Source organism: Mobula birostris, chromosome 23 (genome assembly GCF_030028105.1).
Source record: "Mobula birostris isolate sMobBir1 chromosome 23, sMobBir1.hap1, whole genome shotgun sequence".
NCBI lineage: Eukaryota > Metazoa > Chordata > Chondrichthyes > Myliobatiformes > Myliobatidae > Mobula > Mobula birostris.
The window spans coordinates 51,495,748-51,508,426 of record NC_092392.1 but is presented as its reverse complement, the minus strand read 5'-3'; the positions used below and the strand labels follow the sequence as shown (position 1 = coordinate 51,508,426).

Below are 12,679 nucleotides of genomic sequence, written 5' to 3'. Positions count from 1 at the left end.
AGATTAGGTGAGATAGGTGGGGATACAAGAAAGACTCCCATGTAATGTAGAGGGAGATCACCTTGGCTTAATACAATCTACATTCTACAGCATAAATTGGCCAACTCAGTTTAAGAGCTTCCTCTGTCATTGGATAAAGTGCATTCCAACTGTTTGTAATTGACCAGCTTTCACTTAATAGTGTAACTATTTGATTCAAATTACACAAGTACACATCAACTAAAGATAACAGGAAATACAAAACCTTCCAGTTGGTACTTTATTATATAAAAAAAAATAGCTGATAAAGCAGTGGCATTGATTTAGACGCAGAACAAAGCAGTGGATACAGATGAAGTGCTCGGGTGAAGATACGTTACATGAAGGGCTTACAACTGAATGAAACAAGGATCCTTTACAGAAGGCCTTTTTAAAGAAGCCTGCATTTGTCAATGAAAACCAGCCTTCTGTACAGTTTAAGGACAAAATCCAAGTCATGTTGATTATATCCTGAACAAAACTTTAAGACATGAGCAGTAGTATTAGACATTTGCAGCAAACTGCAAACGTCCCTTTATACTTATAATTAGGAAAGGTGCTATTTTTTCTGGGATCCAAGGAAGGTTTGTTAACAGGTATTCTGCCAGTTCAAGTGAATTACATTATCCTTCAACATTTGTTCTACCATAATATATACATTTCAAAATTTGCTTCCATGCTCCTAAAAGATAAACCAAAATTAAAATCTACAGTACATTTTAAAGTATAAAAATATATTACAAATCTGCAGAAATATTTACAGGCAATTTACTATTAACTATATGCAACTCTTTACGCCTTCTGAAACTATGTCTAGGATGTTACAGAATATTCTAGAAATCTCATTTTCATACAAGTAAAAATACAGGCTCTTTTGATGTGTATACATAAGCATGAAGATTAACAACTATGCAAACAGTTGGTTAATTTCGACTCTAAGATCTTCTATGCAGCAAGCTTTGGTGCATTGAATTAAAACATTCCAGCCTTTACTCCCCCAGAAAATTGGCATCCTAAATTGGTGGTAGAAAGTAATCCACTTTCAATGTCCGAGATCAGTTCCATTTTTAAAGACTGATTTCAAGTTTAAATGTTCACGTATCTTAAACTTGTGTCCTTTTACCATCAAGCTGTTTGAAAGATACAAATTAAAGAACAAAAACAATACAGTGCGTCCAGTTACATTGAGGCATTTCTCCATACATAACAACCAGGGAAAATAATTCTCTGCATTTCAACAAAGAGCTACATGTTTTTTGTTTGGAAACCCTTGTGAAAATTGAAATCCTGAATTGAGCTTAAGAAGCCTGAAGCAGTGAGCAAACAAGCCTCTGGAGAAAGTTCCTCATTGCTCTTTCTCCCAATAGATGTCAAGCATTCCCTGTAGTTTTTTTCCATTGTATCGTCGAAAAGGGTGGAGTGCCAACCCAACTGAAGCTTCAGATCCATTCTCCCAAAATCTGCTTTTAGTACAATAACGAGTTAAGACTGGGGGAACAACTGATTCTAATGTGCAATATTCTATCCCAGTCTTGGCGGCTAAATTGAACACCATTTTGGTTCCTGGATCTGATCTTACCTCCTTTTCAGCCTCTTCTGTGGCATCGTCCTGTGGGAGGGGTTGTGGGGCGAATAGGAGGGGGGAAAAAAAAGTTATTTTAAAAAGTAAAGAACTGCAGAAGAAAAAAGTCACTTATTGCAGGAACAGAAAATAATTGAACTTTTAATTGATTTTAAATTATTTAATACCTGCCAGTGTGTTGTTTTCTTTTATACACACACATACACACACACACACACTATTAGATAAACTGTTCCCATACTTAAAACTGATTACTGATGCACACTTCTGCCTTTATCAATAGACTGCTTTGCTACAAAGTTGCTGATAATTGCATTCATTTAAAAATATAGTGCTTAAACACCTGAATCACGAAGATACTGTTTTCAGGAAGGAGCAAAGCAATGTACTGGATTTCTCCAGTAAAAGGTCAGCAAAGACAAAAAACCTCAAATGTTCATCTATGCCATAAACATCTGCGGATCAGTAACAAAACAAAAAGTTGGATTTTGTTCGTCATGTTGTAGTGTCACAAATCTTAAAGTAGAAATCAAGGGGGAAATGTGCAAAATAATGGTGAAAAGAAATGCAGGAAGAATATTTACTACTTAAAATTTCCATCCACTTTCCCCCAAAACCCCTCCCAGAAAAAGCCAAAAGTGACCACGTCACTACTGGGTTTCTCACGCTTTCCAAAATGTACAAGTGTGCATCCGACTCCAAAATAGTCAGTTTCCTGCTCATAATGAATAGCCTTTAATTAACAAAATGCAATACCAGAAATATCGAACCATATTGTAGTGGTCTCTTCTGAGGAAAGTTATTTATTTTCTTCGAGGAAAAGAGATCTGACAAGAACATAAAAAGACTAGCTGTTCTCTTATGAAAAATTTTAGAAAACGGGATATGATTGTCTGGCCAAAGCACACTATTTGTGCTGATCTTGATCAAATTCAAAATTGTTCCCAGTTGGGTGGGGGGTGGGGGGTGGGGGGCAGAAATTACATCCTTGAATTTAACAACTTCTAAACCTTTCAGAGGAAGACTCGTTCCCTTACACTTGCTATATTCTTCAAAGAGACCATGACCATACTTAACTCCATCTACCTGCTTTGCTCCATACATGAAGCATATTCCAGCAAAAACTATGGTTTTAAACTAAAGTGAACGTAAAGACATCTACTTTTGTTTTGAGGAAGTTTCCTAAATTCTCTCCTGAATGGCCTGGCCCTGATGTTTCCTTAACAAAAACAACTTCTTCAGTCAGCAAAACTTATTCACCAATTATCAATTCATTTCAAAACACCAAACTGGGGTGGGGGGGAACAATCAAGAAATAAAAAGCTTTGTGTTTTGGAAACCTCTCCTCATGAACTACTCTTACTAACCTTGGTACAATTCTAGTGAAAGTAAAACACACAAAAGAACAAAATACTCACAAGTCAAACAGCTTTCCTGGAGAAAGAGAGCTACCATTTTAAGCCAATGATCTTTCACAGGTACTGAAAAAGGCGATCAGTCTGAAAATGTTCACTGTTTCTCCCTTCAGAGACACTGACTGCCTTGCTGAGGATCCCTGTCAGAATTTCAAATTTCTAGCACCTGTAATACTTTGAGCATTTTGAATCTGTATTGCATTCTAACCATATTTTCATTCCAATGTCTCATAATTAATCATGACAGTACCTGACCAGTACCTTGAATCAAGCAAAATACATTTTCTTTAACATTTCAGCTTCCTAATAAGATTTAAATTTAGATTTGATTTGCCTCGCAGATATTTTCTGTATCCAACCACTATACATTTGACATTTGTGTCAACTGACGTTGAAATCTTTAGACCTCCAAAGGGGACCAGGTACAGAAAAGGAAAGGTAAAATTGGCAAAACCAAAACCTTGCTACTTGAAGTTTGGAAGGGGCAGTATTAGGAAAAGAATGCCACCATCAAGATCATGGTTCACCTTGCAGTATTGTAATTTTCTGGTGTTTCTGCAAGACAGGATTCTAGCAGAGGGAGAAGAGTATTATAGAACAAGCTTTTGCTAAGCAATGCAAAAAAAAAGGTAGGTCGCCTGATAAAGAACATATTTGCCATAGTCTAAAAGAATTATCATTCTGCCCTTTTAGTACAAACAGCAAAAACACAATCAATGATTTCAAATCAGTACATCAGCATGACAGACTTTTTAAGCCTCAACAATGAACAAAAAAAGAGCCTAGGATCAGCTTTTATATGCCTTGTATTCCCTTCCTTGAATTTATTTCACTAAGAGCTATTCAATTGCAAGTAATAAATACAAAATTGTTATTTTTAAAATAATTAAATAGGCTGCCTTACAAGTTTTCATTATGCAAAACAATAAATGCAATCCAAAATCTCAAAGTTGATGTGGCTTGGGTCCATTTTGAAATTTTTTTTCTTTGATGTTGTTGAAACTATGTTATTTTCCTGTACTTTGATTTATAGGTGGCAAAGGGGTCAAATGGAAAATTCAAACAAAGGATAGATAAATATATATTACGATTCATTGAAGGCTGTATGTGACACACGGAATTTTGTAAAATACTTCTACTTTAAGGATTAAAAACAGAACTTCTCTGTAAAAAAATGTGACCTGCCTTTTGGGTACACTTGTAACAATACTAGTAGAATGCAGATCGAGTTTTATTTTAGCCCTACCTGTGCTGCTTCTTCTAGACTTATATGAAGTTTAGTTGTCATGTGTCAACCATGGAGCCATGTTCATAATGTTGTAGGAAGCCAGTCGGCCTGTCAGCACAAGTAAAAACAGCTCAAAGCCGAATTATTCAGAAGTACAATACACTGCTGCAGCACAAAATTGTACTATTTGATTTGCAGTGATTAAGACCTCATTCTATTTGTGACCCACTGAAAAGACAGGCTCTTAAAAGGATGCCAATATATATCATTTAATAAATCTCAAGGTTACGTAATCTAATGTAGCATTATTCTTAAAAAGTCTTTTAAGACAAATTTAGGTAACTATTGATAAAAAGCTTTAAGAAAACTCAAAAGCATTTCTATCAAGCACAAATGCAGCATTTTAAGTGCACAGAAACTATAATTAAAATAAAACAATGAATGCTCCTATCTATTGCAAGGGTGAAGCAGGAGACAGGTAAGATTGATGCTATTAAAGTGACATGCCCTGCTCACGATGAACTTCTACATACACAGCAAGTAGAAATGCTAGGAGCACTATATTGCCCAGGATGCTCATCTTTCAGAAGTCTGTTTTGCAGTGCTTCCAGATCAATGTTGGGTGATTGTGTCACTGATACAAAACATCTTTGCATTATAATCAATGAAAACCAGTCTTTGGGAGAGTTCTTCGAGTAGGAAGCAAAAAAAAAAACTTGATTTTGCATTTAATTAGCAGTAAAAGGTTTACAAGCAAAACATTAAAACATAACGGAAATATGGGAAGGATGGGAAGAAAAAACATGCTTCTACTACTCGAAGGTTAACAAAAATTAGTGAAAATTTGATTAGCTCAGTTTCAATGTAACACCTTGGTCAATAACTTAAGTTTACCTCCTGCAAGTCAAACTTAAATTGTAAAAAGAGATGTAATGTCAAGGGATTTTTGGAGCTGAAATGTTTAAGATAAAGAGTGCAATAAGTGAGCATAATTATACATTGATTGCACATCTTAAATTCACATATCTTTGAATACTCTCCAGTATAATTAGCAAAATTCAATGAAATTTGGGAAGCAAAGTGGGTACACTGTCGAATTCATTCAGCACAACCAGCTGAAGAGTTAGGAGGTGCAAAAGTAACAAGCACCATGGCATCACGACTGGCTTAAGCATGTAATACATGCCCAGGGGTGCATCAGCGGATTTTTTTTATAAACAGGCACAAGAATTGGGATAGTAAAAACAATGATACAAGGATCATAATATCAGCATTTGTAGACAGACTAAGTTTTTTTTAAAAAAAAGAAAGTTTAAAAGGCAAATTTCATCTATACCCCAGAACATTCTGTACCTTGTTCAATGTACCCTGAACATTCTACACTTTCAGAATGCTCAGGAAAGTGCTTTCTGCACAGCTTAATAATACCAGCCTAACTTTTTTTTTTTTTTTTTTAAAAAGCATGCCTCCCACTTTCCTGAAATAATGGATACATGAATGTATTTTTTCTCTCCATCTTTGCTTTAAAAAAAAAACTCATGGAGCAGACTAGAAATGGAATATGAGCCACTGCACATTATTTCCAAACATTTACAAAATTGCCATTACAGCCAACAAGATCACAGCTGATCCACCAGCCAAGCTGCTCTCAATTGCCAATCAAACAAGCTTATAGAAATCTATCAACCTCAGACTTGAAAATACTCAACTACTTAGCCTAATTTCAGATCTCTCCAACCCAAGGGTTCCCAAAGAATTTTGCAATACAAGTGCAGAACAAGGTCTGTAAACAAGAATGTTTTCACAAACAGATTTATTATAGTGATGTTGATTTTCGATAAATGTTTCTCAGGATAACAAAAATCGCTGAGGCATTTCTCCTTGTTTGTACCATCAGATGAAACAGATCTATTACTTAAAGATGGCACCTCTGCCTGTGAAGCACTTCATAAGTGCATTTGATTTCTAACCTGGATTGTTTGTACTCAAGTCTCTGAAAGTGGACCTGAATCCACTGCATTTAGATTCAATGTTGAGGAAACACTCAGTTGGCCAAATCCAAATTTCAACCACAATCCATCAGGATATTCATACAAGACAAATTATTACAATTTCCAGTAATGGATTCCAGGCCTGTAAGAAAACCCAAGCACCAACTAGGAAGAAACACATCTCCTATGCAGCATCCCGATTTCTATTGTTCCATTCCCCCATTCCAAAAGGTCATCTTTGCGAGTTAGTTCCAAGACACTAACCTTGAAATGAACTAATTCAGGTTATCAGATATCGTAGGGTTGGCAAATGTATGCACTTTGCCAGTCAGGCTATCAAGAGAAAAACAATGTGGGGAGAAAGATCAACGAGTTATCAACAACTGGCCAGTGGATGAGCATTCTAGCACTGAAGCAAGTTGAAGAGCCATCTTTACAGACTCTTCTGGAATGTTTTCTCTTCGTAAATACAAGAAAGCAATAAAAAAAGGAAAAAAGAGGCTCTTCAGCCAAACTGATCCACGCCAACCACAGCATCTTTCCTGCTGTTGCCTGTGTTTGGGACTCAAGACATTCACCTCCAGGTACCTAAACAAATGCCTCTTAAATTTTATATCTGTATCCACTTCAACCACTTCCTCTATTCCTTCCTTCCAGATCCTCACTACCACCTGTGTAAAAGAAGATGCTTCGCGTGTCTTTTAAATCTGCCCGTTCTATCTTGTGTCTGCACCCTCTAGGTTTGGACTCCCAAACCCGGAGAAAAATCTGTTCTGTACCCTTTCCAACTTGACAATATCTTTCCCTGTATTAGGGTGACAAAATATTTACCATGTCAGCCAGCTTTCTTTTTCTTTACTAGTTTCTTATTTGTAAGCACTGTCTTTTGTTAATTTTTTTAAAAGTATTTTCTATTTATGACACAATGTCAGTTTTTTAAAATGTAAAAATGTTTTGCAGGTGCAACTCAGTAAATAAATAAAATTACATTCTCTACCTACCATTTTCCATTCTGCTTGTACCCATGCATTAGTTTATGATTTTGGAAACTCGACAGTTTAATTTACTAGCGTGCTCAAACTAAAGAAAACATGAGATGTGACAGTACGGTTTTATTGACACCCGTCTAGCAAAACAAAAACCATGTTTTCAGATGACCATCTGAATTTTGCTCAAATATTACAAGTGCTTGCTTGGTTTGCCACATCCTAAGGCTCAGTGAAGGATTTGGTTTCTCAGGGAAGCATTCTTTCCCACATATTATAATCTCAGAATCAACCAAAGGGAAACCCCAAAGTGCATCACACCAGTGCAGGTCTCATTCTTACTTCCTGCAAAAGTTAAGCATTACTCTCTGTAGAATGGACAAGATCAAAGATCAGATTTAAATTGCCATAAACAATTCAGTCACAAATCAACTCGGCCTGCATTTGGCCATAAGCACTTACCATATTTCACAAAATACACCATGCCAACACCGCCCAATCTTATTTCTACCAAGCAATTTCAGCCATGAGCATGTTTTCAGATTGCAGATTTGATATCCAAGCATGACTCCAGAACTAGTCACTTTTTTTTTTAATATAGGTGATACCCAACAAGTCCCTTACACAAATGAGAGTGGCCTTATCATGGCAGAAGAGGAGGCCATGGACCGACAAGGCCACTGGGCAATTCCTCTTTTGGAAGATGGGAAGTTCTTGACAAAACGATCCCCCAATTTATGTCATCTATCACCAATATAGAGGTCGCACCACGAGCACTGGATACAATAAACAACCCCAACAGATGAAGTGTTACCTCACCTGGAAGGTCTGCTTGGTCCCTGAATGGAGGTGAAGAAGGTGGTGAATGGACAGGTATAGTACCTCTGTGGCTTGCAGGGATATCTGCCAGGAGGGAGATTAGTGGGGAGAGACGAATGGACAAGGGAATCACTGAGGGATCTATCCTGCAGAGAGTGGGGGTGGGGAGGAGGTAAAGATGTGTTAGGTTCTTCCCCTCTGCCATCCGATTCCTAAATTGACATTGAACCCATGAAAACTACCTCGCTATTGTTTTAACACTATTTCTGATTTTGCACCTGTGACCAAGTTATCAGAAGATGCCAATAAGAGAGATAAGCGAGAGACAAATGGGGGAAACATTCAAAATGCTAATAAGAGAGAGACAAGAGGGATTAACGAAAAGGAGACACAGTTCCGAGTATTGTCAGAGACCGGTTGCTTTTAACCTGAACTATTTGAAGTTTGATGGACAGGCGATACCCCAGCAGAGGGATAAAAGGAACAGGTTCGCTAAGGCAGGAGACACACCACGACACCACGAGACCCTGAAAGTGCAGTGTGCCCCCACAAGTTGGTGGGAGTTTTGGAGGTCTGGTCGCGGGACCAACCAAAGACGCACAGGGTGAGACGGTATGGTCGGTGGGAACCTGGTGTGTATGTCCACCCTTGCCTGGGTGCCGGGTTCACCGCAGAAGAACGATTGTATCCGGAACGGAGGGGTCACAGTCGGTGACCTCAGAAGACATTAAAAAGGGCTCGCGCCGAAAGCTAACTGCGAGGAATATCAAAGGTCTGTTGAATCCCATTTGAATATTCGCATTCGCTCTCTCTCTCTCTCTAACGGCACGACGGCGATTACTGCGAACTGAAACTGAAGTGAACTCCGTGTCACTTGAGACCGATCATTATACCCCTAGACTGCGACAGAGCTTGATTGATCCTACTATCCTAGTTCTGTGTACATGTGTGTTTATTCATTGCTAACCTGTTGCATTTATATCCTTACTATTAGAGTACTGTGTTACTTATTTCTTTAATAAAACTTTCTTAGTTCCAGTAATCCAGACTCCAACTAAGTGGTCCATTTCTGCTGGTTTGGCAACCCAGTTACGGGGCACGTAACACACCATTTTAAATTTAATTATTTAATATAAATACATACTTACTGCAATTGATCTATTTTTTTTCCCGATATCATGTATTGCTTTGTACTGTTGCACTAACAAATTTCATGGCATATGCCGGTGATATTAAAGATGGGGTGAGCAAGGATGTCTGCGAGATAGAGGAATGGGGGTGAGGGCAACAACAATAGTGGAGAAAAGAAAACTCGGTTCTTTGAAGGAGGACGGCTCTTATGACCTAGAAGCAAAAGCCTCGTCCTGGGAACAGATGCAGCTACAATGAAGGAACTGAGAAAGGGGAATAGCATTTTTAAAGGATTTCCGGTGGGAAGAGGTATAGTCAAATTAGCCGTGGAAATCTGTAGTTTATGGGGGGGGGGGGGGGGGAGGAGGGAAAGAGAGAGCGCACGAGAATATAAGATCAGGGTGGAAGTTGGAGACAAAGTTGATGAAATTGATGAGCTCAGCAGCATTAATGTAGCACAGAAGAAATTGGAGAACATTACCAGGACTACTCCACAGAGCCAACTTAAATCATTCAACAATTGGCATTGGTAAAACATGTTTACTTCTCGGAATGGTAAAGTTAGCAGTTGAAGGACATGAAATATACATTAGGATCTGCTTATAACCCCCCCCCAAATACTTTGAAAACTGCATAATTCCATTACTTTGTGCTTCAACAGACCGTAAAATAAAAATGGCAACAATGAGCTACTCCTCTCTACCTCCACTGTGCTTCAAATTTACCCTTTGAACTTTAAATGATCAAAAAGATCAAGAATCTGCACCCAGAAGGCAGCATTCCAAAAACTTGTAATTGTACCAACTACCCAGTGCAATATTTAATAATAACCTCCAATAATGTTATGTACCTGAGCCTCACAATGTCATTAGTGTATCTGACAAAGTGAAAATTCATGACAGAAGATCATTTATAATTATTTTTTTACCACACTGCAGATTGTCATATTAAATGCGACTTTACCATTTTCTGTTGGTAGTTTATTTGCATGGACAAGGAGTATTTAACCAAGGTGCTAGGCATCTTAAGGATGTAATATCATCTGTTTACTTCTTTCAATAATTCATGCCAGGTGGTTATAGGCAGTACAAATGCAGCTTCTCTGGTCAGCAGTTCCTCAGAAATCAGATGGACTGCAGATTATTCTTCTCCACTTGAAGGACCCATCCAAGTGAAAGATAAACTGCTGAGTTAAAGGTTCTAGATCCTGCCACTATATGGCAAAAGATGGATGACCCAAATAGTGAGACAGCATTCACTTTAATGGGTTCATTGACATTGACTAAAACTTACCAATACTTTGTTCACTTGCAAATTCCAAAATTATTTTCTTGTGCTTTAAGCTATATTTAATATTTTGACCTTAGTAGTTCATAAAATAATGAGGGACAGACAAAGGGAGAATGCTTGAATTCCCCCCTGCCCCCTCCCCGAGAGTAGGATCAAAAAAAAACTAGAGGGCATAGTTTTAAAGTAAGAGTGGAAAATTTTAAAAGGGCCTGAGGGGCAACTTTTTCATCCATGTGCATATGTATGTGGATGAGGCTGGTTCCAAACATGGCAGTCAGGCGAAACATCAAATGCTCATCCATCCTACCAAGCCCCATAAAGAGTACTGTTCTCTACAGAACTTCACATACTGCATCACTATGGCCTATGAAGCATTATATTACCCACAACTAGTCTTGGGATGCTACAAATCAAATCAAAATAAACAATTTTTAAAGAATTTATCAAACCATTAGTTAACTATGATATCCCCTAGCAAAATTCACAACAACCTGGGAGACTCAGCACCAATCAGCAACTTTAACAGGACAAACTGCAGCTACAAAGGCAGTTTTACATCCGACTCAGACCTTTTCCTTGGCCTCTCACTAACCTGAAAACCAAATGGGCTCACCAAAGGCTTATCCCCACAGCAACCAAGCAGGTATATTCCTTCAAATCTATCCATCTCTCATCCTCATTGCTATTTAAAACCTTTCTCTCATTCCCAAGTCAGATAAATGGTCACTTCCGTGAAACTAACTGTTTCTCTTTCCACTGCCGAGTCTTTTGTTTTTCAGACTGAAGGCCAAGTATGCTCTGATCAACTTACAAAACAACTCTGTAACAACTTTCCATTATTTAAAAGGTACCGGATAGGAGTGTTATGGAATACACTCTCCTTGTCTAGACAAATAGTGCTATTCCAACACCATGTTTTGACCCATCCTGGACAAAGTAGTCGGCTTGACTGGCACTCCTTTTACATAAGAGGTATTCACTCCCTCTATTGCTGGCACTCTGGCCACAGCACATTTCTCAAATATTACAGCAATGAACCAAAGCTTTGCTATAAACACGAAAAAAGGATGACCACTAACTATTTAAATGAGAGGACACCACCCATCTTTCTCCAAGAAATAATACAGCACCTCATAGGTTATTACTTTTATTTTATTACTGCTGCATTGAAGTTCTCTAGTTTCTTATCCAGCAGCCCTGTGACTGCCCCTTTACTTCATGGTGGCAGCCTACCAATAAATTCATGTCAATAAATTTTGGGCTTGCCTTCAAAAGTCCATATAAAAGATGCTTCCACTCAGTCTCGTTGCTTTACTCTCATTTCTGTGGGGTAAAAATGTATCGCAAATTTTAAAATTTGGTGTCTTTACTCCAGAAGAATGATAGTCAGTTTACTTAAGAAATTCTTTTGAAATGAAAGCTAAAATGCTGAGTATAACAATGGCAAGGTGTGCCAGCTACAAGACAGCTGACTGGTGCATTTTTGATCATAACTGCAGAAAATAGTGGTTACATTCTCAAATCTTCCAATTTCAATCTGCATGAATTCTAGAATTTATAAACTAAATATACTTAAATGGTAAAAGAGGTCCAAAAAGCTGTGAGCAGCATTTAAAATTGCTCATTCCTTTAAGTGCAAATCCTCCAAAGTTCCCTACTCAAATATTAAATGCCTGTAGACAATATTCAAACACCTATATTCACTACCCCAATATATAATAGCAGCCAGTTACTATTTCAGCTTCACAAAATAAATTTCACGTGGACATTGATGAAAATTGTAGGTGATATTGCAGAAATGTGTGTAAAAAAACACACTGGATTGTGGAAAGAATGCAGAAAACTTCAATGCAGTTTGTAAAAGGGTGGTGGAGAAGACAGGAGGAGCAATTGAGACACTGTAGGTTTAGGATAAGTAATCATAAATATTAAGGATAAGTTATGAAAAAGGAGGGGAGTCCATGGGGCTTGGAGGCTGCTGGATATGGCAGCAGGTGCAATTTAAATCAAATTTTAAATCAGTGAAGTGATTAGTGGAAGTTTATCTTATTAATTGCTACCTTAAATTGGGGCACTTGTTGTTCCCAAATGTTTGAAATCCTCATTTTTAATCTGCTTGACTTGGTCATTCAGCACTTTTTCCAGCTAAATTTAGCCAACAAAAAAAAACTGCAATCTAAAATATCAGAATGGGAAGCTTCATTGAAAAATGCTTCACA

At 37.8% G+C, this 12,679-nt stretch overlaps 1 protein-coding gene across 5 annotated transcripts in view; it reads right to left on the bottom strand.

The window, feature by feature from the left end:
• Positions 1–245: 245 nt before the first annotated feature.
• aebp2 (AE binding protein 2) overlaps positions 246–12,679 on the bottom strand; it is an 81,643-nt gene continuing 69,209 nt past the window's right edge. Inside the window, exons 8-9 of one of the 5 annotated variants that reach the window (XM_072241702.1) lie at positions 11,727–11,783; positions 246–1,627 (exon numbers count right to left, since the gene is read on the bottom strand). In XM_072241702.1, the coding sequence (XP_072097803.1) occupies positions 11,729–11,783 (55 nt within the window). In that variant the 3' untranslated portion in view covers positions 246–1,627; positions 11,727–11,728. Of the gene's footprint in view, positions 1,628–4,261; positions 4,352–8,039; positions 8,186–11,726; positions 11,784–12,679 lie in introns of those variants that run through there. The other 4 variants (XM_072241705.1, XM_072241704.1, XM_072241713.1 and 1 more) reach the window with 4 other exon arrangements.